The 25,628-nt window shown below is 43.4% G+C and overlaps 1 protein-coding gene and 1 long non-coding RNA gene across 3 annotated transcripts in view; one reads left to right on the top strand and one right to left on the bottom strand.

Annotated features, from left to right (window-relative positions):
- Nucleotides 1-14,524, bottom strand: part of MBOAT2 (membrane bound glycerophospholipid O-acyltransferase 2) — a 74,104-nt gene extending 59,580 nt beyond the window's left edge. Inside the window, exon 1 of one of the 2 annotated variants that reach the window (XM_082215567.1) lies at nt 14,299-14,524. In XM_082215567.1, coding sequence (XP_082071693.1) covers nt 14,299-14,370 — 72 coding nt within the window. In that variant the 5' untranslated portion in view covers nt 14,371-14,524. Of the gene's footprint in view, nt 1-6,563; nt 6,704-14,298 lie in introns of those variants that run through there. The other variant, XM_082215568.1, reaches the window with a different exon arrangement.
- On the top strand, nt 7,816-23,988 carry LOC309528360. Its single transcript, XR_014217707.1, has 2 exons — nt 7,816-8,281; nt 22,555-23,988. It is a non-coding gene; the product is annotated as an uncharacterized lncRNA (long non-coding RNA).
- The last annotated feature ends 1,640 nt before the right edge of the window (nt 23,989-25,628 follow it).

Here is a 25,628-nt window from a genome sequence, read left to right as displayed (position 1 = left end):
AACAATGCAGAGAACGTGTCCACGGGGATGAGCCCCTTTTTGGCTAATCACGGGTGTCATCCCCGAGCCTTCCCAGGGGGGGGAGGGGAGAACTGGAGCGTTCCAGCTGCAGAACAGTTCGTTGAAGAAATGGAAGCGATCCATCGCCAGCTCCAACTTAACTTAAACAGGGCTAAGGAGGAATATAAGAGGCAGGCAGACAAAACCAGAAGGGAAGGGGAAAGCATTAGGGTGGGGGACCAGGTGTGGCTGTCCACCCAAGGGTTACCATTCAAAGGGGGTTGTAAGAAGTTAAGACCCAAAAGGCTGGGCCCATTTGAAGTCACGCAGCAGGTCAACCCAGTGGCTTTCAGACTCCGGTTACCGAACCACATGAAGCTGCACCCAGTGTTCCACAGGTCGTTGCTGTCACCGTATAAAGGGGACAGAGAAGGGAGGGTCAATAGGGGACCAGCTATGGAGGAAAAAGAACACAGCTACCATGTAGCGGAGATTCTCGATTCCAGGTGGAAGGGAGATCAAGTAGAGTATTTGGTAATGTGGGAAGGGGAGCCGGAGTCGGAAAACACCTGGGTCATGGCAGAGGATGTAGATGACGAGGTTTTGATAGAAACTTTTCATCAGAGATTCCCTCGTAAACCTCAGCCAGTGGCGAGGTTCCGGAGGGAATACTTCGCCACCACCGACGAAGAAGAAGAGTTGGAGGGGTTCTCTGATTCCGAGGCGGAGGAGGATTCAGCGAGCCGGAACGAAGACCGATGGAGGGAAATGTTCGAGACGTCTGAAGATGAAGAGGATTCTTTTCGGGGTTTTAGCTCCTCACCGCCCAGAGGAGAGAGTAGGGGCGGGGGGGAAGGGGGCCCTGGAGGGGAGGTGGATGTCAGGGAACTGACATCAGAGGAAAGGGAGTTGGTAGGGCTCCCAGAGACTGGGAGAGAGTCAGCAGCCAAAGCAGGGACCAGCAGGGGGAGCGAGGGGTCTCTGGAGGAGGATCTCAGTAATGCTGAGAGAGACGCAGCAGCCCAGGCAGGAAACAGCAGGGGAGAGAAAGGGGTGAGAGACACGTCCAGCGAAAATAGTGGGGAGGTGTCAGAAGCAACTGTAGGGAGACCCATACTTCGCCGGAAGCTGCCACGTCGTGAGTCCAGGAGACGCGTTTCCGTTAAGGAGCTTCTTTGCTGGAAACGCTTCCGCAGGCAGCCACTGTCAGACTCTACTAGTGACTAGAGCAGACATGCCTGAGGAGCTCTGTCACACACAGAGGTTTGTGGAGCCGCACAAACTCTGAGGGGGCACAATTTTAAGCACAAGCAGCTAATCATCCCCTGACACATGTACAAGTTGCATACAAATGTAGACATGCCATGGACCAATTCAACAATATTTGGAATTCATTTTTATAAATACCTTATTAGTTAAGGTCTGGTTAACATTTGTAACCTTTTAAAATAACATTTTTATATTTATTTTTGGTAATGCATACTTGTTCTGTTTTGTACATGGGTACTATTTCTTTTCTTTTCTTCTACTTTTTTGTGTTTGGTCTTACTCTGTGCACTTGTATCTTTGTACTTTTTATTTTTCAATAAAGAATATAAAATGTAACCTTATTTATGTATGCCACTACTGCGGCCTGTGTTTCGTTAGCTCCAAAATGGAAAACGAGTGAGGTCCCAACTAAAGAAGAATGGCAACTTAAACTGATGGAATATGCACAGCTTGCAGATCTAACTTATAGAATAAGAGAACAAGCAGAACATCCGTTTAAAGAAGATTGGAAAATGTTTATTGAAAATATGGGGGGGAATTGTGTACACTTGAAAACATTGGCAACATTAAGATAAATTCAGCAGGGTAAATAAGTTTTGATGGAAGTAATCATGGAATACTGAATGGTTTAGTTTATATAAAATATGCAGGGATTTATGTTATGCAAAATGAACCATGGAAAGAGAAGAAGGGGAGTCATTGATATTTTAAGGTTGTTTAAATGAATATTCTAAATTGTAAAACAGAAAATTTAATTACAAAATTATATATAGAGAAAGCATTGGGGGGGGGGGACTCCAATAGGGCACTGGTGGTTAAACTGTGGAACCTCCAGATGTTGTTGAACTACAACTCTCTTCATCCCAGACCACTGGTCATGTTGTCTGGAGCTGATGGGAGTTGGAGTCCAACAACACCTGGCAAGCCACAGATTAGCCACCCCTGCCCTAGACCATGCCTATGCTGTCAATTTGATATTATGCAAGAACCACCAAACAAAACACAGATATGATCAAATTCTTTCCATCATGTGTGTAACAGCAAGAATACTGGTGCAGCAAACAGTGAATTTGACTTCAGATGCTTTGCAAGTAAAGATGTAGCTCTACAGAGTTTTGCGTATTACATACAAAAGAAGTCCTGACCAAATAAAGGTGAGAAAGCTGTTTCAATGGAGAATGCTAATAAACTTGTATAAAAAGATTCCAAAACTGCTATTTTTAAGGCTTTCATCTATACATGGTACGGATACTATTTTGGCTTGCTTCTATGACTTCCTTAGAAGAGAAGGAAACTTCAGGTCTCATCCAATGCACATACCAAGTGCTTTCCCTACCATATGCCAAACTGCAGCAAAGGAGGACATATTAATTCAGAACTTGACCCAATTCTGTTACCCAATTCTGTAGGTGGATAAATGCTTTGTGCTGTACAAAGAGCACAAATTGAGCCAACACTTAGCGAGAGAGGATTTATTTCCTAGTATATCTAGTATATCTAGGCTCCCACAGAGCCTAGGACTTGCCGATCAGAAGGTTGGCGATTCGAATCCCCGCGATGGGGTGAGCTCCCGTTGTTCGGTCCCTGCTCCTGCCCACCTAGCAGTTCGAAAGCACGCCAAAGTGCAAGTAGATAAATAGGTACCGCTCTGGCAGGAAGGTAAAAAGCGTTTCCATGTGCTGCTCTGGTTTGCCAGAAGCGACTTAGTCATACTGGCCACATGACCCGGAAGCTGACTGCGGACAAACGCCGGCTCCCTCGGCCTATAGAGCGAAATGAGCGCACAACCCCAGAGTCGGTCACGACTGGACCTAATGTTCAGGGGTCCCTTTACCTTTACCTTTATATCTAGTGCAGGAATGGATCACTGGTAATACCAGGTTCCATTACTGAGCCTCCAGCTTTTGATGTTGTATCTCTGTCCAGTTTAACTGTTTGTGCAGCAATGGGGTGCATTTACCAGGGATTGGGAACTCCACAGTCCAAATGCAGTCCACCAGGTCTCTCAGTCTGGCCCCCAGCACTTTCCAGAAGCCCCCTTTCTCTAGATTACGCTGTTCCACCCCACCAACCCACTGCCCCCCCCCCATTTCACTTCCTCCACAACCATCCTTGCAAAACATTAAAATGGTGGAAGAAAACGGCTGTGGTGGAGAGGAGACAGGCCCAATCTTTGGACTATGCTGGGTTCCAACCACCACCCTGCAAAACGCTAAGATCCTCAAACTGAAATGCAACTCTTGCAGAACGCAACTCTGGAGCTTTTACTACATGTCCAAGCCTAACTCCCTTCTTGCAAAGACAACAAGCAAGTGAGATGGGGTGCGACAGCCATGTCTAGTGAAATTGCCCCAGTTTATGGGACGTGTAAAATTGCTCTGGCTATATTTGTTACAAGCCAGCAGAGCTTCACACAGTCCTAGAGAGTGAATGTGCTTTATGCCCCTTTCTAGGCTACATGTTCATTTCCTGAATGCTTAATCAATGCCGGACTGAAAACCAACATATTCATCAACAAAGGAAGCTGTTTTGATATTCAATTCTCCAACATTTAAAAAAATAACACCCATGTTTCAAAATCTGCTGTAAGTTCAAAATTCATTATTTCCTTTGGCACATACTATGCACTAATACATCTTAAATAGGAATACACCTGCAGAAGTAAGGAGGGGGGGTCTTAATTTCTAAAGGAAAGTTGTTTTAAAAATCACCCCAATAACTAGGTTCATAGATATTTTCCCCCCAAACCCAGAAACTTGAGCAAAAAGCTGGCATGTGGGAGAACATCTCATTTCAGCAACCTAGTAAAATGTGCCCACTTTAAGTAGCCTGGGTAGCTCAGTTAGTTATACCATAGTGGTGATAATGCCAAGATTGTAAGTTCAGTGATCCTCAGGGTTCCTTCTAACTCTACAATTCTATGAAATAAATGATGATGGCCTCAGTGGGGCTATCCATATGTTTAAAAAGGTAAAGGTAAAGGATCCCTGACAGTTAAGTCCAGTCACGGACGACTCTGGGGTTGCGGCACTAATCTCGCTTTACAGGCTAAGGGAGCCGGCATTTGTCCACAGACAGTTTTTCCGGGTCATGTGGCCAGCATGACTAAGCCGCTTCTGACGCAACGGAACACTGAAACCAGAGCAGTGCACGGAAACGCCATTTACCTTCCCGCCGGAGTGCTACCTATTTATTTGCTTGCACTTTTTTTGGCGTGCTTTCGAACTGCTAGGTGGGAACGAGCTGGGAACGAGCAACGGGAGCTCACCCTGTCGCAGTGATTCAAACCGCAACCTTCTGATCGGCAAGCCCAAGAGGCTCAGTGGTTTAGACCACAGTGCCACCCGCATCCCTATCCACATGTTTACATAACTGTATTTGTTTAAAAGTTATGTATAGTATTAGGCAACAAATATATGGCCCTTTAAATTGATCATCATTTCTCAGATTTGTTAATAGACAGCATTTGTATCATTTGGCTCAGGCACTGCATTTAGAAACCAGTTGCTGGAATTGCTTGTATACAACCAGTACATTAATCCACATTTTCTGCTTTTCACAAGCATAACAGTGAAGTGTGGTTATCTGTTTCTGCATCCCTTGGTTTGATCTATTCTTCAACCTTTACAGAATTTTTTCTCATAATGCATATTTCTTACTCAAAAACACAATGCTTTTTCTGTTGTCAAATCAAAGTACAGAGCGCATATGTCAATTTTGAATAGGTGCATGTTTGTAGATTATTTTTCTTCTGAAGAATTACAAGAGGAAACTAGTTAAGGATAAGGTTCCTGCTACTTCATATTTTGAAGGGAAAATATGTGAATTATACACACACTGATTCTTCACACATATCACGCTGAAATAAATTAACAATTTGACCTCAAGCATCAGAACATGAGTAATCTCAAGAAGCACTCCATTTTTATATCTAAAACCCTAGTGACAGCTCAGATTTAACAGTAAACCAAGGTGTGGTGTTACAAGCAAGAAAATACTGGAGTTTCGATTTCCCGTGCTCCCTGTTCCCCTTTCTGAGATGCCATTTCTCCACTTATTTCCTGGTTCTCGGCAATCCAAAATTAGCCATTTTGCCTAAACTGCCCCAAAACTAGTTTGCCCGCAAAGAAGAGAGTGCATCAAACTTGTGTCTTTGTGGGAGTGCTTTTAATCCCGCAGAAATGTCTGCTAATGGAAAGGAAAAAGGGAGTTCACGTTTGCCAATTTCCTCCTCTCCCACTGCAGCCAAAAAATTATACAGAACATGTTAACCATATATGAAAGTGAAAAATGAGTCTGTAGGTTGACATTTTCATCAAATTACCCTAACTGTGCCAAGAATTGCCTATCCTGGCTAAGAGCCGTACTGAATATCAATTTAAAGCCATAGCCATATGTGCGCATCCTGCTCCTTATACTGGTACATTAAAGTAGCCTGATGGCAGATAAAAGCAGACACCTTTTTATGAGGCTATTTACTTTGGAATGCTTTATTGCACTTTACCTGCCACCGGCATTTAAAGTTTTTTGAAATTTCTCATTTTCAGAAGTCCTGGTCTCCCATGTCTTCTTTATTTAGCAAGTCTATGCCTTCTTCACCACACTACAACTCCCATCACCCATGACTACTTGTCATACTGATGGAGGCTGATGGAAGTTGGGAATCCAACAACATCTGAAGCACTACAGATACTCAATTCCTGGTCTTAATGATTATGTTCTACACACAAGTAATGCATGAATGAGGTTTTTAAAAAAGGGAAACAGAGTACACATCTCTAACATTTCAAATGCCTACTCCAACTCCAAAAGCAACAAAGTACACTTATATTATTCCTATAAGTTCAACATGATAGACCAAACACTCTGTTAAGTTTCTCAACGTGCTGTTATTAGGAGACACAATCCCAAAGACAAGCAGACCTCCTTACAAATATTTCTGGCGCTATATCCCTGCTGAAGAAGACATTTACAGCTCTTGACCTTTACACAATCTTTTGTGTAATGGCCCAGTGAGGCAGGAAACTATAGATAGACGTATCCTGGCTTATCGCAGTGCGCAGCCAAAAGAGGAGCTGCACATATAAGCAAAAGGCTTGTGAACATTTTGGCTTCTTAAACTGATATATGAATGTCTGGATGTGGCAACTGACTTCTTCCCCAAGCCTAGGTTGGCTGTTATCTTGAAATGTCCCGATGTGACAAATAAAGAGGTGTCAGTCTGGGGGAAAACCAGTGATCACACTACTTAGGCTATGTAAGTTCATTCCACTTTTGTCTCTTGTCAAACAGACCTTGCTAGGATTTGATGGGTCTGCATGGCCAGGCACTTGCCAAGGTCCCATGCCCCAGGAAGGTGTCCCGCTGACAAGAGCTCCCTTCTCTTCACCATTGCAATCTGCTTGTCTCTCACTCTGGCTCAGAGGCCATGAGCAAACAAACAGGAGGAGGAGCTGTCACTCACTACCTACTTGCTCACTAGCTCTGCTTGACAAGCAAGCAGGTAATAATAGCCAGTGTTAGAAACTCAGATATATAAACTAGGTGCCAAATACCTCCTTAAACCAAGGTGACAGTCGCCAAAACTGAATGTCCACTTGACATTTTGGGGTAAAGCAGCTCTAAAGAGTCTTATTTTTTCAAATGATAGACTGACTGTGAGTGATTCAAAGACATCTGGCTAGTTCAGATGACTACCTTGAGTTGGGTTAAGGACTCTGAGAACTTAAAGAAGAAAAGTCACTTGATCCACAGACAGTTCACATATATACGGGCCTGTTCCGACCTCTTTTTCTTAAAGGTGACACAAACCATTCACAATGTTAAGGATATTCTTCACAACTGTGAGCTGTAGTTTATGCATACTTTAACATGACATGCACTAGCAGGATCAAGCTACAGCGAGCCTTGGGCTTGAAGACTCCCCACCTCCACTTCTTACGTGCCTGGTTAAGTGCAGCTTGCCATGTTGGCCACACCCAGAACCAGGGTTAGCAACAGTTAGCTTAAACAAGCCAGCTTCAAAAACCATGATTTGAAGCTAGCTTGTTTTAAACTAACCATAGTTAACACTAACCAGAGTTTGTCCTGCCAGGCAACATGACAAGCCATGAGTAATCAAACACACAGGTGAAAGAGGAGAAAAAGAGAGGTGGGGAGCATGCAAACTTGTAGTTTTCTGTGGCTCATTTCCCCTTGGGAACGCTACACTAAACCATGGTTTGGCATGACATTGTCAGGGCAAATAACATGTATAGAAGTGAAATCACCAGACCTGAAACCACTTTCTTGAACTAAATTTTCCGACTCTTCTTCTGGTTTAGACGCTGTATGACAAGTTGCCATTTGGGCATAGACAAAAAGTCATGGAATTTTCATGTGCACTTGGTCAGCAGACAAAATCTGTTTCCAGACAATCTGTAAAAATATCCAATTTGCAACCCATAATTTGCCATCTACATTTATAAACTAGCTGCTGCTTTGCATCAAGCCATTTCATTACAACAGCAAAGCCTATACAGAAAATTCATTCCATACAGAAAATATCCCACCAGTAATCATGTTGCACTTGATTTTCCCCCATTCCCAGCCGCTGAAACTCCTGACTTAGAACCTCTCTCTTGTCTCCACAATTCAGAGCAATTTGCTGATGGGGAAGAAGATTTAGATCGTTCTCTACTTTGCCCTGGTCTCTTGAATCGACCATGGCAGCTTTCCCTCTCCAATAGCCAAGAGGCTGTACAGCACCTCTTTTCTATCACAGCTGCCCATTTCTATGGCAACAGAAAAGCAGCAGTGTTAAAACAGATTCTTGTCTTCCACAGTCACCAGGGTCAGACTAAACAAGGGCAAAACAAGGGGCCCAAAGACCCTCGGTGCAAGCAGAAAAGATCTAATGACAAGTCAAAATGAATAGTGGCAGATAATGAATTCTGGCAGAGATAACTCTGAAAACTAGATGGGAAGGATCTCAATTGTCAACTGACAAGATAAGCCATTCAACAACGATAAGGTAACAAAGAAATACTGCCTAGCTTTGCTTTTTTCCTCCTCCATTCCCAATCCCTTTTCCTTTTGTGTCAGTTACCGGTATTTCAGGCTGTAAATCTGAAACGTTCTTATTGCAATTCTTATGCCGTGCTAGCAGTTCTTTTTTTTTTCTTTTTTGCTGAAGAGCAAGGAACAAATTCACATGCAACATCAGCTCTCGAACATGATCCCTTTTTTCACAATGTGCTATACAAATTAAAGAGATAGGAATTCAGAAAACCCAACTCTACATAAATTAAAATAAAGCAGCTTTATGCCAGTTTCCCAACAATGCAACTAACCAGCAGCAAAGGTGTTGGAAATTAAATAATAATTTTTTTTTATAATTCCAAGTCTACAACATGACTTATCATATTTATTCTGTTGATCCTCACTTATCTAGATGCAGAAGAGTACTATCTTTCCCACTGTCCTGAGGTAGAGATATTTCCCAAGTCCATGATTCCATAGGAATGTGAACATGGGACTCTGCCCAACACAGTGCATGATATGATATCAAACTTGTTATAAAGCACCAAAAGTGTACCATCAAACCAACCCCTTCTCCCAATATCCTTCCTGATTCCTGCCCATCATAGCATTCTAAACACTGAAGCCTGTAGCAAAAAACATTGTTGGGGAATTACCAGCAGAAGTTTTGCACTAAGAACCTAGATACATACTTAAAATTTTAATTAATAATATTGAAAAAATAATAATATTGAAAAATAAGTGCCTTTTTAATGCTAAAAAGCAGAAGCAGGTTTACCTCTTCCTGAGAAATTGAACCTGCATTTTTTCTTCCTTATAGCTTCACAACCAAGAGGGTTCATGATTTACTTTTTAATGAAAAGTTAAAAATTCAAGGAAGGGAACAGGCGCCTACAATCTTGCCCACATCTACATCCCTGGTCATACTATACAACACACATGCATAGCTCCAAAATATGGTTCGAATAAGAAATGAGTCACAACCTTGTGCCTTCTCACAATCTCAGAAACCAGAAGAAAAAAATCCACTTCAAATCATGTTTTTCGAAACCATTTTGAGGTTGAGGCACTAAACGTGATTCGCCGATCTGTATGTCATAGCAAACTACAATTAGCACTAAATTGCAAACAACAATCTGCAAGCAGGAGAGAAGGAAAAAGGTGTTTCTCCTCTGAACTGAGCCAGATATTCTTTTTCAACACATGGAGAGGAAAAGCTACTTCACTTTATATCACAGACGCCCAATCTTCTCTTTTTGATTAGCACATAACATAAGGAGCCAATTTCTCATTGCTCTTTGCCACACCCAACCCTTGTTCATGATTACCTGACTACACTCTGTGCATTAGTGTGGTTCGTTCCACATATACATACAAATACACACTCGATTTCCATACAATTGCAGAACTATAACAAACAAAAAATGCAAAACACATCCTTCTTGCCTCTTTGAATACTGCAATTGTGCCTACGCATAAATCAACCTGTAGAAAAACCTGTCTTACTTTGTAACTCACAACTGGCTTGAATACCAAAAATTTAGTAACACTTGGGAAGAGGCCATTATCTTCTGTTGCAACAAAATAGTGTGCTCCTTCAGTCCCTACTATGCTGGTGCACGTGCTGCTGTAGCCAAGGAACAAGAGGGAGGAAGGGAGGAAAACACGAAAAATCCAACCTATAACTGAAGCAAGGGCTGGCATGCAATGGACATAAGAGATGAACAAACTGAAATCATGACAACCTGGTGTCAGGAATGTGAAATATGGGTTATGCTTGCTCATCGACCTACAAGGCAGAAAGGTTTTATGGCAAGGCTTGTCCTACAGAGGAGCAAGAGATACTAGTAAAGGGCCCTAAACAAACTGAAACAATGAAGGGAAAAGAAATGGACCCAGATGGAGCATGCAAACTGGAAGGCATGAAGGACAGGGGAAGACTGACTAGTCCCCAAAGCTTCAGGATACAATATGAAATGATGACATCTTACTATTTCATACGGAACACCAAACTGTCCTAAGCCCATGTCTGCTTTTATTCTTGCACTGACAAATTTGCAGTGCACAGTATTCAGCCCAAGATCTGTTAGGTTTTCTCTTCTGAAGACGTTCTTATAATAGTACCATGAAAAGTAAGCTTGTTTCCTATGAACAGTCTTCAGTCCAAACCTGCCTTCCCCACCCTGGTGCCTCCAGATGTTTTTGGACATGTTCTGGCCATCATGACTGTGCTAACTGGGGATGGTGGAAGCTGCACATATTAATTTTTATAGCATTTGTATCCAACCTTTCCGCAAAGGCATTCAAAGTCATATGTATGGCCATTTTTCTCTCCCATCATCTTACCCTAACAAGAACCCTATGAGGTAGGTTAGGCTGAGAGACTGTGTCTGGTCTAAAGTCACCCAGAAGGATTCGTGGCTGAGTGCTGAACCCAGTTTCCCTAGGCCCTAGTCCAACATCCTGAGGGCAAAGGCTGCTTCACACTATAGTTTGATCATCATCAGAAGAGCACAATTATGGTTCACCAACCATGAGGTAGGGAAATGACTTTTTTTTCTTATAGGCACCCACTTTATGAGGAAAGGTTACAACATCTGGAGCTTCTTTATAGAAAAAAGGAGAGTACGGGGATATGATAGAAATGTCCAAAATTATGCACAATGTGAAGAAAAGGGTTGTTTTTTCCCTACAACCTAAGGCCAATTAGAAAACCCAGTACTACAACCCAAGGCCGTTCAATGAAGCTGAATGTTATAAGATGAAGATGAATGCTCTAAGATTCATGACAGACAAGGAAATCCTTCACACAATATACCAGGCTTCCTCAAACTCGGCCCTCCAGATGTTTTTGGCCTACAACTCCCATGATCCCTAGCTAGCAGGACCAGTGGTCAGGGATGATGGGAAATGCAGTCTCAAAACATCTGGAGGGCCAAGTTTGAGGAAGCCTGCTATATACTATGGAACTCACTTTTACAAAGTATAGCGATGTCCACCAATGGGGTGGCGTTAAAAGAGGATTAGATAAATTCATAGAGAATAATGCGATCGATGGCAACCAGCTATGATAACTATGTTCTGCCTCCTCTGTCTGAGGCTGTATGTCTCTAAATACCAGTTGCTGGGAATCCCAAGTGAAAACAGTACTGTTGTGTTCACGTCCTGCTAGCAGGTTGGACACTATGAGAACAGGATACAGTGGTACCTTGGTTTACGAACTTAATCCGTTCCGGAAGTCCATTCTTAAACCAAAGCATTCTTAAACCAAGGCGTTTTGTTTTTTCCTCATAGCAGTGGGGGACTCAATTTACAAATGGAACACACTGAATAAATAGGAAGCGGAACATGTTCTGCTTCCAAGGCAAAGTTCACAAACCAAAACACCTACTTCTGGGTTTGCAGCTTTCTTAATCCAAGTTGTTCATAAACTAAGCTGCTCTTAAACCAAGGTACCACTGTACTGGATTAGTCTGACCTTTTTTGAATGATTGAGCAGGGTTCTTCTTCATATTTATCAAAAGAATATTTAAACCTTTAAAAAGTTGTAATAGGCTTGCAAATACTCATCTCAGAATTTAGAGGTGGCACGCCCACTGCTTTGGGTACAGAACACTGTACCCACAAAATATGCTGCATAATCAAATAGGAGGTTTTTTAAATGTACCACACATTTTGTATAGAGATGTATCTGTGTCGCAAATTACCATCTCAGTCTTCCCTGCTTCTGGGAATTTTTGAGACTGAACACTATCCACTTTTACACAGCAATTACGTTGGCCATAGGTGTTTGCTATAATGCAACTTAATAAATATGAACAGCAGACATGCCTCCAAGCACTCAGTGAACACACTTTAGAGAAATGCAGTGAACCAGGGACTTTCCATTCATACTCACACCTTGGTGCAGCAACTCTACTGTAGCACTAGTAAGCCCACGGTGAACATATTTCATAAAAGTGTGGAATGGTTGACATGACGTTATACTCAACTGCTAAAATACCAACAGTATTAGCAAAAACATAGATGAAACCTAGCAGATGCGGCACAGCGAAAGTTGATCCCTGTCCTAATATAAGAATGAAGCACATAATTAATTCACTCCAGGCAACGTTAAGGACATTTTGGTGCCACTGATTTCAGTAGAAAGTTCTCCTCCAATGAAATTAATGGGTCTTAAAGGCCTTAACTTTGACCAGATTGTAACCTTTGTCAGCAAAACCTACATTCGTCCATAAAACAGAATCATATTGCATCATGTACCTGGGAGCACGTACTCTCAAACTATCAGGATTCAAATGTTAAGGCATATGAAGTCTATGGTCTGTCCGACAACCTTGCATTCAGCCCCTGATTCAGCTTTGACAGTTTCTTTTAGTTTTGTTTATTGTCAGATACCCTAAACACAGAAATTTTCAGCTCTGCTCAGAAGATATTACAAAAAGTTTTCGGGTGTTTCCAAACTACAGCTGCTCTTTTTCTACTTTTCAGAAAGTACTACCAATTATTTTGTAAATGTATCCTTTGTACGGGTAGAGCTTTCTTCACCACAGCACAAGAGTAATTTTCCATTTCTCTCTTACTAAAAACACATCTGTACAGTCTGCCTCAAGTCATTTTTTTTAAACTGTGGGGTACATAAAGGGTGTTCTTTTAATGAGAAGATAAATTTTCACACCCATTGTTTACTCACTATGAGATTAGAAGTATCAGCGTGACCAAATACAAGTAAAGGTATTCACTGGACCGCCCACAGATTGAACTTGAGAACTGTAGTTCCACATCTCTCCCCTCCCCCTCCCTGGATATACAAGCCAAGTAAATTGATTTGTGTGCCTCAGTTTCCCCAGTGACATGCACTCTTCTTTAGTACAGGTAATATGCAACATTTACGAACTTTGCCATCACCTAGCATTTTCAGCTTTTCTGAAAGGGAAAATCAGTATACACATATATCACACGTTGTATTGCTTCTGTGTAAATATTACAATGCATTGCATTTATGCAGACTCACGAAATAAATACTCGGCATTCAACTACAGCACACAGCACCCATTAACTGCAAATCGTTAAAGCTTTCCAATGTCTGGAGCCCCACAAGTCCCTCTCTCAGCACAAGGAAAAGGAAGATTCCACTTTGCTGTTTCTCCCAAGGCCAAACTGAAACAGATGAAATTCTGCCCCCCAAGGAGGTCAAATGGGAATTTTGCCACAGGTTTTAATAGAGCCAGGACTTCCACCACAGCCAACAAAATAGCTCAAGGCTTCTGGTTCCCAGTTTCCTATTTTAAAGTCTCTGGGCTGTACACAAAGTACATTTCTAACAATGCTGCTTTTGGGGAAATAACCGTAATTTAAACGCTTATCGATCACGGTTTGGAAAGTAGCGGTTTATGCACATCAATAAGCTTATCACTCTTCCCTATAGCACCTGTAACCAAAACGTTGTTTCCCCCAATGATTACAAAAAAAAATATACAATACGACCTTGAGATAGTTAAAACGCCAGCTTAATTATTATTATTATTATTCAGCAACAGAATTTTGCCAATGCAGAGGCTTAAAAGGGGCGGCTGTCTAAATGGTAGGCATAAGCAACCACACATAACACACCCTAAGAACATGATGGCACATACAAAAGGGTGGATGTGCAGATGCATAATCACCCCAACACACACACACACCCTCTCCAGATTCCTCCTTTTTTTTTTGCGCACAATATACAGCACTGCACAGAGAGGAAAAAAAGAGGTGCAAGATAGGCAGTAGATGTAGAAACGCATGTAAAAATCTAATGACCGGGGGCGGGAATCTGCTACTTTCGGGTGGGCAATGTGGGGTGGGGTTGCAAAGGGGGAGGAATGCAAGCTCGGAAACACAGAAAAAGGGGGATGGGATAAGATGGGGGGTGGGGAGGGAGGAACTATATCCTATTCTTCATTCCCTCTAAAGGCAGGAGGGCGACTGCTCTTTGCTGCTCCTGCAGCCGCCGCCGCCGGGGATCCTCACCTGGTCTATGGGCAGCCGAACGGCGTTGCTGAGCGGCTGCAGCAGCGTGGAGCCGGTGGTGCTGGTGGTCATGGCGAAGGAAGCTCGCTCTCCCCCCCGACCCACCCCCCGCCCCGCAACTCCGGGGCCGGCCCGGGAAGGATGGGGAAGCGGGGCGAGAGAGGAAAGCGGGAAGGAGAAGGACCAGCCGCCGCCGCCGCCGCCACCTCTTCTCCCCTCAGAACATCAGTCAACAGCGGCAGCGAGGAGGCGAAGGGGAAAAAAAAAAGCCCCAGCCCTCAGCGGCGTCGTGACAACAAAGGAGGCGGGACGGGGGTGAGGAGAAAACTCCGAAGTGACAGCGCCGCCGCCCAATCGCGGCGCACCCGAGGAGGCGGGCCCGTAAGTGGCACCGGCGGCGCTCAATCCGAACGCGACCCTGCTCTTGAGTGACGGCGCCGCGGAGGGAAAGGCGCCAATTGCTGCCCAGCCGAGGCAGGGCAAAGGAGGAGGCTTCTTTTTTGCGGGTTGGGGGTGAGGGGAGAGAGGGAGGTCGAGGCTGGCTCGGCCGGGGAAGATGGTGCCTTTGCAAGCGGCCGCTTCTGGGGAAAAGGGAGGAGGAAGGGAGAAAGGGAGGAGGTTGGGGGTTCATGCACTTGTTTCAGTGGGGTATTGGGGCGCGGGGGCAAGCTGGAGAGGCGCGCGTGTCGGAGCGGGGCGCCCCTTCGTATAATGGGGTGGGGGACACAATAGGGGCAGGTTTCTTTGGAGGGAAGTGGAGAGGCGCAGATAGGAAGGGGCGGAGTGCTTCTCAGGTAGGCGACTTTGCTTGGGTTCCGTCTACCTTTATGGGGGATGCACATCCCAGGCAGGGAAGCCCGCCCGCCCCCGCGCCGCGGCCCTTGCAATCATTTAGCAGGGTCATCTCCCCCTTGCAAGCATTTTTCAGGGTCGTGTGTGTGTGTGTGTGTGTGTGTGTGTCCCAAAAGCCACCTGCAAAGATGAATACACTCTTTTAAAGAAGCCATGCACTTCGAAAACAGCAGCAGCAGCAGCGCCGCGACACCTTCGCGGCTAGGAGCTGCTGGGACCCGCTGAAAACGTCACAAAGCTTTTGTGATGGAACTTGGCAAGTTGTGTGTAGGGTTGGGTGTTCAGCAAAACAAGGGGATAAACGGGGTGTGGGCGGATAGTGTGTTCCTGGACCTGACGGAGAGGAGAACCCCAAATTGAAGTTAGTAACCATTCTGAGCGATGGAAAAGAGAGGCGCAACCTGGTTTGCCTGTGTATGTGGGAGGAGTACTTTCCTTAGACCCAAGTCCTCAGGCATAGGAAAATACTGCTGTTGGTTTATATAGGTACTTGCACCCTTCTTTTTAGCCTACAGAGGCATTCAAAGCAGCTTGTAAAAGATTCTCCATATACGGTGGTACCTCGGGTTACATACGCTTCAGGTTACAAACTCCGCTAACCCAGAAAAAGTGCTTCAGGTTAAGAACTTTGCTTCAGGATAAGAACAGAAATCGTGCTCCAGCGGCACGGCAGCAGCAGGAGGCCCCATTAGCTAAAGTGCTTCAGGTTAAGAACAGTTTCAGGTTAAGAACGGACCTCCGGAACGAATTAAGTACTTAACCAGAGGTACCATTGTAATCACACTCAAATCTGGTGCAGGAGCAGAGATTGCATGGCATCCACAAGGAACCAGGAATATCTAGGCAGGATTTCTGACATTCATGCAACTCCCTTTGAGGTTTCCTGAGGCAAGGGACTGGGGGTTAAGTGGTGGGATCTCACTCAGTCCAGATGGCAGAGGCAGCCTTCAGTCCCTGGTTGGCAGTAGCCAGGCAACACCAAAGGTCCTCTGAACTAAAGGGGTGGGCCTGGGCAACTGGATCCCTCTCACTCTGAACAGAATCATAGAATTGTAGAGTTGAGAGGGAGTTGAGAGTCCAACCCCCTGTAATGCAGAAATGTGTTACCCAACATGGGGCTCAAACTCATGACCCTGAAATTACAGAGTCATTCTCTGTAATGGTTGCTTTGTAGGGCCTTCCCCACAGTTGACCGATATGGCTACTTACAAATTTTGTCCATTGGTTTTTCTAAAACTGTTCAAATATTCATCTAGTACATTTTGAAGCAAGTTCTCTTTTGAGGATTTGAGCCGTTTCATTAGTTATTCCTGCAGTTACAGGATTCCCTGTTGGTTAAATCCCTCAGAAGCAGATACAGTTTGCAAGTAGCTGTGTTGTCTCATTAGACAAAGCCCAAAAGCAACTGTAGTATGATATCTTGTCGGGAGTGGAGACCACTTGACACTCGCTCCCCCCCCCCCCGAATTGGGTATTTAATTTTTATATTAGTAAAAACTCTCTAGTATGGGGGGGGGGTTAACCGGATATCTTAGAGCATGAGATGAGAACATTAGGCCCAGTGACCAAATATGCCCCCCTCTGTTAGGACTCTCCCCATACCACAACCCCTCCCTAGCTCTGTTATTGAGTGTATTTACTGGCTCAGGTGTGTCCTTCACCTGTTGTAAAGCTTTTTAGTTACTTTAAATACAGGGTAGAAAAAGATGTTGTGTGTTTGTAGAGACTAACCTACTGTACAAAGGCAAATCTGCCCAGATTTGCCCCTAGCCCCAGAAAGGAATGCAGCTGAAAAAAGCTCATCACCCCATCCTGTGTTGTTCTTACATGCATGTAAGCCCACTAGCATCTAAGAGCCCTCAAAAGAAAGAAAGAAATTTCCCTCTGTTGCTCAAAATGCACTATGTGAGCTTTTAAATTGTGCCTCCACATCTCAAAATCCATCAGTTACCAATATTTTCACAGGAAAGATGCAAAAAGCAGGAGGGGAGGACATTGCTCAAAATAACTTGAAGCATGTCTTTAGTCCTGTACAAGAACCAATGTCATAGATTCTGACTCAAAATCTGGAAGGAGAGTTGAACAATGGAACAACCTGCCTTAATATTTACCCAACCCTGTTCTCAAGCTACGTTCACCATTTTCTCACTTCAAAGAGTTCTAAATGCATCTGGAACCTTGCAATGACTTTTCCTTTTGTGAACGTTTTCAAGGAAAACTAAGATAAGCAATTACTGTATTCAGTTACTGTAGGCCCCCAAAAGTCCTAGATGTGGTGTTCCTAGGCCATGGTGCCAAGCGGTTCTGGCCTTGGTGTGATGCTGCCTCCCCAGTGACTCGTGGGTCACTATCCTGTCCTGGCTCTGCGAGTGCCATGGGTAGCTCCCATCTCAAGGTCTTGTGCGGAATGGTGCACACAGTCACATTCGACCATTTCCTTGGAGTTCCTTATCAAAGACACACACACACACACGGTGTTGAGGACTAAGTGTCAGAGAATTCTGATGGAAATGGGACCAGAAATTGCCAGTCTTTTGCTTATTGGTCCTGTAGTCAGAAAGTAAATCAATCTAGTGATTCACTGTTGTTGCTTGCAGTCCACAAACAGTATGTTTAACTGATTACGCATGCCCCCTACATTTGCATTGCATTTCAGTGAATGAGACGGATTAATGCAATGACAATGTAATTTCTATAATTAATTGCATACAAATTGCTAGTGAGGAAAAGTGGGTGGGGCCACAGGTGAGTACTCCTGGTACAGTAGGCTGCATTCCAACCATGCAAAAGTCATACTCCCATCCTTCATCTAGACAAGTAAGGGGCATTATCACATTCCAGCCAGGCAAAAGCATTTGAAGAGAGGGTTGTATCCTGTGGAGAACCCCAAGGGTCAGATAGATAGGCCTGGAAGGCTACTTTTGACCCCAGGCTGAGGTTCCTCACCTCTACTTTAGAATCTCTCTCAGAGTCTTCAAGAAGGCATTTCCAGAAATATGTTCCAAGTCATGTGTTGAATTACCTCACCTCACTTGGCAGGAAGCCCATGTACAAGCATTAGGATAATAGATCTAGCTATGTATCAGTATACATTTTCCATAGTTCAAGTGTTGGTTTCTGAATATCAATACTCAGAATGCTGAATCAGCCCACAATTATTTCACAGCAGAGCCTCTGCTACAGCTAGGGAAATAATGGTTGTGCTTTTCAGTAATCTCCATTGTGTTTCATATTCAAAGCACTTTGCAATACCATAGTACCTTGGGCTACAGATGCTTCAGGTTACAGACACTTCAGGTTACAGACTCCACTAACCCAGAAATAGTACCTCAGGTTAAGAACTTTGCTTCAGGATGAGAACAGAAATTGCGAGGCGGTGGTAGCTAAAGTGGTACCTCAGGTTAAGAACAGTTTCAGGTTAAGAACGGACCTCCAGAACGAATTAAGTTCTTAACCCAAAGTACCACTGTATGTTAATTAGATAGAGAGTTTGGATGTGATACAATGGGTTTTTGAGTCACCATATGCAAAGCCTTGCTCAACAATTTGGCCTTCCTATGTTTGATTGTGTATTCAGAGTTTGGGCTATCCCAGAGGTACCATTCACTTGCTTAAATACACACATCTAAGTGAGTTTTAAAACCCACTTTCCACACCTTGGTCATTTGCAGATGTCATTTTTTAAGGATTTAGTTTTATTTTTATTTCTTTAAATCCAAATCCTAAGAGAAAGAATTCTACCTCGAGGGCATAATTAAAAACGAACAGGATGCACAAGCTTAGCTTTTGCTTTTATGAAACTGGAGGCAAATAAGCATTACCTAATTAACAAAAGGAAGAGAAAATAAAAACTGCCATTGTCCTTGGGGAAGTTGCGGAAATTATATTGCGCAGGAAGTTAAGATGATGACTCTATCTGTACTCTGTACTTTTGCCCTTTTCTGTAGAAACAGAAGAGCTATTTCTCCACATATAGCAAACATCGGGTCGCACCCAACAGGGCCATTTAGCTCTTTCATTCAGGAAGGTGAAACACACAGCTTCAGGCAGTGTAATTTAGGTAGATAGCTAAAGCCAGGAATTGATATCTGAGAGACTTTAAAGTCTTCACCCTACCAGGGGATGGGGAGTAAGACCAAAGGGGCATTTGATGCTGCACTTCAGGCAATGAAATATTGGACTGGCGCTGTTTGACCATGATCCTTGCCTCTGCCCCTTGCTTTTTTCTTTTTCTTTTGCCTGATCCAAAGCATAGCCTCTGGTCTGTCTTCAACTACATTATTTACTTGTGGGCTTCCACCTGCCTATGCCAGCACTGCACCTCAGCAGTGGTTTGTCTCTGAGCTTGATATAAGCTTGACACAAGTTCTGCTCCCTGGTCTTCAGGCAAAATCTCTTATTTATTTAATATTTATATCTCACTTTATAGCTCCAAGACACTGTCAAAATGAAATCACACTAAAATCAGCACAAGAACAGAAATTGGATGAGGTCTATATGGAACCAGGATTTTTCAGGCGGCACTTCTTGAATTTACTGTGACCCAGTTTGGTGTGACTGGGCCAATTTGGATACCTGTGAAGATACCATCACTCATCTGGAGATTGTGGAGACAGGTTTGTCCGTAACTGGAACTTGTTGGACACCATTTTGAATCAAGATGGCAGGCAGACTGAACCATTCCAAACTGCGCCAATTTGAACACCTCTGAAGATTTGTCCTGTCTCAAGTGCAGTTACTTTTCATTCAACAAATTGTTTTTCTTTGTTTAAAAACATAGGAGGACAAAATTTCCATAGCACCACAGACTACCTAGATGAGGGGGAGTCCATATGGTGAAAATGTTGGTGCGTGTGGAGGGTTGGTGTCCTTCATTATGAGACTCTTGCAGGATACATGCCATTTAAAGCACCAAGAGAGCTATGTTCTTCAAAGCAAAAATATTTGAGAAAATATAGTACTTAAAAGTCGATTGGCTGAGACTTGGAGTGTTCTTGGCCTCTCCCTGAGATTTTTATGGGCACAGCAAGTGGTAGGATTAAGCCAGGCATAGTCAACCTCAGCCCTCCATATGTTTTTTGGGACTACAATTCCCATCATCCCTGACCACTGTTCCTGTTAGCTAGGGATCATGGGAGTTGTAGTCCCAAAACATCTGGAGGTCTGAGGTTGCCTATGCCTGGATTAAGCTTAAAGAACTAGCAGGAAGATACAACAGGCTTGTTCATACGACCATGATATGTGAAGGAATGGATAATGCTGCTGCTTGATCCGGAATGGACCATGGATACAGTGCAGAATTACCACAGTCCTTGCTCAGGAGCCTAAAGGAGCTTCCAGACTCTTTCTGTTTTGGGGTGGGATCCAATCACACAGCAGCAAATTCAGATTGCAAAATTAAAGCTCATTTGGCACTCTTGCACCACAAACCTGCTTACCCCCCAAATCAAGACTTTTTGCAACAAGAAAAGTGATGAGGAAATGCACTGGAAAGAATGGGATAAACATTGCTTGAAGCAATGCAGTCTATAACCTCCCTACAAACTTTGTGAAAACAATTCAGGAAGAATCTTCAATAAACAGAACATCTGGAAGTGGCCTAAGCTGCTCTTACAGATGGACAAGGTCAATCCAGGAAGAGAGGCCAAGCACTGGCATGGGTTGCCATATGTCCTCTTTTTCCAGGGCACGTCCTCTTTTTCATAGGTAGAGTCGTCATAGCGATCCATAGTTAAAAGTAGAAGTTGCCCATTGTGTCCTCTTTTTTGCTCTTCAAAATATGGCAACCCAACACAGAAACAATCTCTAGGAAATGTTTTCTTTTCTCTCTCAACTATGAAGCAGCCATAGGCATAGATTTTAAAGCTCACAGTCAAATTGTTGGGATTATTAGGATTATTATTTGATGAAAGCATTTCGAATGAGGCTGAGTGGGAAGTAAGTCATACTTTCATGACAAGAAGTCATTGAACGCAGCCAAATGTGATGCCACTCAAGCAATTACTGTTTGCAGAGACAGACAGCATGCTTAATATAGTGCCTTTTCTGTTCCTTCTTTTGCAAACAGCCCATAGCACCAAATAATGTTGTGCTAAATAATACGAGGGATTCTAATAAGGGTGGCAGCCATGAAAGGCATGTCACTGCAAGCTCCAGGCCTTCCCCACTGCTATCTGGCTCCCGGCCCAGTTTCTGGCCTCTTTCATGCCCTGATAAGGGGAAGAGAGAAGCCCTCTCGAGGGAGATGTCCACCACAGACTTTGGTCTCCCACAGCTGACCTCACCACAACCAGCCACTACCAAGAAGTCTTCCCCAAATAGGAATCCTACTGCAGACAGAGGAAGTGAAATGGAATCTATGACGGTGATAAATTATGTCACTTCAGCCATAGGTGGCTTATTTAAATACCACACAGGCCAAGTCTCTTCCCACAGGGGCAGGGTGTTTTCTGCAGTTATTCATAGAAACCATCTGGTGGTTTTGAGGTGTGGTGGAAGGCAGTGCTGTGGCCCTATGACAATATCCATGAGTGTATATGTGACATAGATTCCAGGGCTGCACTGGCTTCTGAGCAGTCTTCCTGCTAGACCTTTGGTCTCATCCGGGAGAGCGATTTTTCTGTTCACATTACCGTATGTTATAATGAGCATTCTTGATAGTAGATTCATTTGTGACTGAATGAGTTTTGGGCTTCCAGTTGAAATGGGTGACAGCAGCTTTTAGATATAGATATATACATAGAGATAGATAGATAGATACAGTGGTACCTTGGGTTACATACGCTTCAGGTTACATACGTTTCAGGTTACAGACTCTGCCAACCCAGAAATATTGCTTCAGGTTAAGAACTTTGCTTCAGGATGAGAACAGAAATTGTGCTCTGGCGGCGTGGCAGCAGCAGGAGGCCCCACTAGCTAAAGTGGTGCTTCAGGTTAAGAACAGTTTCAGGTTAAGTACGGACCTCCGGAACGAATTAAGTACTTAACCCGAAGTACCACTGTAGATAGATAGATAGATATAGATAGATAGATAGATGATAGATAGATAGATAGATAGATAGATAGATAGATAGATAGATTCCATAGCCCCTGGAGCTCTACAGCTTCCCTGGCATATTGAGATTGCAAAATGATAAACCAAATATTAAACATAAATTGAAAGGAGATCATATATTGGTCATATGTTTGTTCATTCTATCACATTTGCTACACATATTTCCTGGCAGCTGCATGCATCTTAACAGTGCCAAATTAAAGAATAATTCATTTGCAAATATCACCACAATTGCGATAATTTTTAATTCTACTCACCTTCTCTACCTGTGGTTTACTACTTCCTTCTGTAATCATTACACTTATAAGGAAGGTTATCTCTTCATACTATCTTAAATTTCTGCATTTCAGGGGATTTCCTTCCTCTCCTGACAACTGAAAGTAAAACCATTGGTCTTCTAACAAGAGCTAGATGATTCCTTATCCCGTGGCTCAACATAAGATTGTTGGCTGCTTCCCATCATTCTGTGCGTTGAGGAGTTCCAGTGGCACTGTTCTCAAATGTTTTTGTTTGCTTTGAATGAGGAACAGAGGAAGGTGCCACATGCTGTCAGACCACTGATCCATCTAGCCCATGATGATGAGGATGATTATAAATATTTATACCCCACCCATCTGGCTGGGTATTGTCAACACTGCCTGACAGCGGGTTTTCAGGCTGGAATGTTTTCTGGTTCCACCTAGGCATGCCAGGATTGAACTTTGAGCCTTTTTCATGCAAGGCATGCGCCTTTGAAATATTTGCTTTATATACAAATGTGCAAGCAGAGCATAACTGGAAGCACAGAGGCACTCTCGTGAGGCAGCAGATCTCCTCCTCAACAAGACATCCAGACAGAGATGTCCCACATCTAACACAGTATCTTCAGCCTGGCTTTGCTCCAAACTGTAAAAGCTTATTTCTTCACATGATCAATATACATCTTCTCCCTCCTCTAAGCTAAAGCAGGGATGACCTTCCTGAGCTCTCAACCTGGCTATCTTCTTCAAGGCACTGAACAAAGATCTCTAAATATCAAGGAACTATCTTTTAACAGCGAGCTGCTCAGCTGGCCATTCTGGCAATCTGCTTAGCAAAGGAATGGGTTGCTACAGGAGATGCTCTACTATGGGTTTTCACTGCTAGGACTTGCATGGAAAGATAATAAAAATTCAGAATGCTCCCCCCTTTTCTCTCCACAAGGAAGAATGTGAGTTGCTTTTAGAGCCGTGAGCATTGATTTTCCCACCCCTTCAAAGCTTTGTTGAGGTTGTTATTGTTCCCCCAATCAGTCTCATATTGTCTTCATATCACGATGAAGAAGGTGTCGATCTATTGCTCACAATTCATTATTTTGTCATTTCCATAAAGACTTCTCCGCTGGATGTACAATCCAATTGGGGGTGAGGGAAAGTCTGGTGATTTTGAGAAGAGTTAATAATTCAGACACACAGTTTATTATATATAATATTACTTCTCTGCTTTCCCAGTTCTCTCTTTACTGTTTGAAATAACCTGATCATTTAGGCATTTTTCTAGCTCAGGTACAACCAGCAAATTCGCTTGAATGAAGATCAATATTGTTTATCCTTCTATAGGTGATAGTTAGCTCATTAATGCGAATTGTCTGCATTATCAGCTCTGCTTTGTGAATGACCACTGTCGTTATTTTACATACACTGATAAGCTTTAATGAAATTATCATAGTTCATTTTCATTCACTTGATTTTTTCTGACCCTACTCCATGCATCTGGTGAACTCTAACCCCCAAAATCTTATGCCATTAAAAATGGTTAGCCTTTAAGATTCCACAAGACTCTTTGCTTGGGCTATATTAAAATGTAGTGATGTATAGAAGTGAGAGCTGGACCATAAAGAAGGCTGATCGCCGAAGAATTGATGCTTTTGAATTATGGTGCTGGAGGAGACTGTTGAGAGTCCCATGGACTGCAAGAAGATCAAACCTATCCATTCTTAAGGAAATCAGCCCTGAGTGCTCAGTGGAAGGACAGATCCTGAACCTGAGGCTCCAATACTTTGGCCACCTCATGAGAAGAGAAGACTCCCTGGAAAAGACCCTGCTGTTGGGAAAGAAGGAGGGCACAAGGAGAAGGGGACAACAGAGGATGAGATGGTTCTTGAAGCTACCAGTATGAGTTTGACCAAACTGCGGGAGGCAGTGGAAGACAGGAGTGCCTGGAGTGCTCTGGTCCATGGGGTCACAAACAGTCAGACACGACTAAACAACAACAACTGGTGTAGCTACTTAGTGATCATAAAACTGTATCACTTTTTAAAAAATAAATAAAAAGAGCAGTATCTAAAGCAGGGTTTCCCAAACTTGGGTCTCCAGCTTTTTTGGGGGGACTACAATTCCCATCATCCCTGACCACTGGTCCTGCTAACTATGGATGCTGGGAGTTATAGTCCAATAACAGCCAGAGACCCAAGTTCGGGAAATCCTGATCTAAGCCGACCTTTCTCCACCTGGTTCCCTCCAGATGTTGGATTGCAACTCCCATCATCCCTGAACATTGCCCATGCTACCTGGGGCTGATGGGAAATGTAGTCCAGAGGATCTGGAGGGTGCTAGTTTGAAGAAGGGTGATCTAAAGGAGGCAGAGAATTCCACTGTCATTTAGCAAGACATCTATCTCCTGCCTATGTGGTGAGTGTTATCAAAGATGTACAGTACAATGGTACCTCGAACAGCTTAGTTGTCAAACAAATTGGCTCCTGAGCACTGCAAACCCAGAAGTAAGTGTTCCAGTTTGCGAAAGTTTTCCAGAAGCCAAACATCCGATGTGGCTTCCACTGGATTGCAGGAAGCTCCTGTAGCCAATTGGAAGCCGCGCTTTGGTTTTTGAATGCTTTTGGGAGTCGAACGGACTCCTGGAATGGATTAAGTTTGAGGACCAAGGTGTAAGTCCCATTGATCATAGTGAGACATTCTTCTGAGTGGGCATGCATAGGATTGTGCTGTTATTCTGCAATGTGTAGGCAGAGATACCGGTAGTTAGAACAGCACAGTTTCTCAGTCATCTGAATGCTTGAAACAGCAGGCTGGGGAATGCTTAGTTATTTGCAAAACTGTTCACAGTAGGCATGCAAGTCTACTGCTTCAAGTGTCATATTCTGACCTAGAAGTCAATAATAAATAAATAAATAAATAAATAAATGGTTTACTGGTGCAATCCTGCACGTCTACTCAGAAGTACATCCCACTGATTAGCATTTTAATATTGGGAATAGGCACCTATATAACAACACTTAGTGCTTTCCACAGTATCTGATGTGTACTGCTCAAAAAATTATTTAAACTTTTCAAGTTTATACATTTCATTGGTTTTACAATCAATTTAACATTTCCTAGTTTGACTTCCTTCCCCCTCTTTGTGTGGTTCCTTAAATTTGTTTTTTTAGTATCTTCTGCATATCCAAATT

Source organism: Podarcis vaucheri, assembly GCF_965113315.1.
Source record: "Podarcis vaucheri genome assembly, chromosome: 3".
In the NCBI taxonomy this organism is placed as follows: Eukaryota; Metazoa; Chordata; class Lepidosauria; order Squamata; family Lacertidae; genus Podarcis; species Podarcis vaucheri.
Note: the sequence above shows the minus strand (reverse complement) of the source record. Positions and strands in the feature narration are given on the sequence as shown.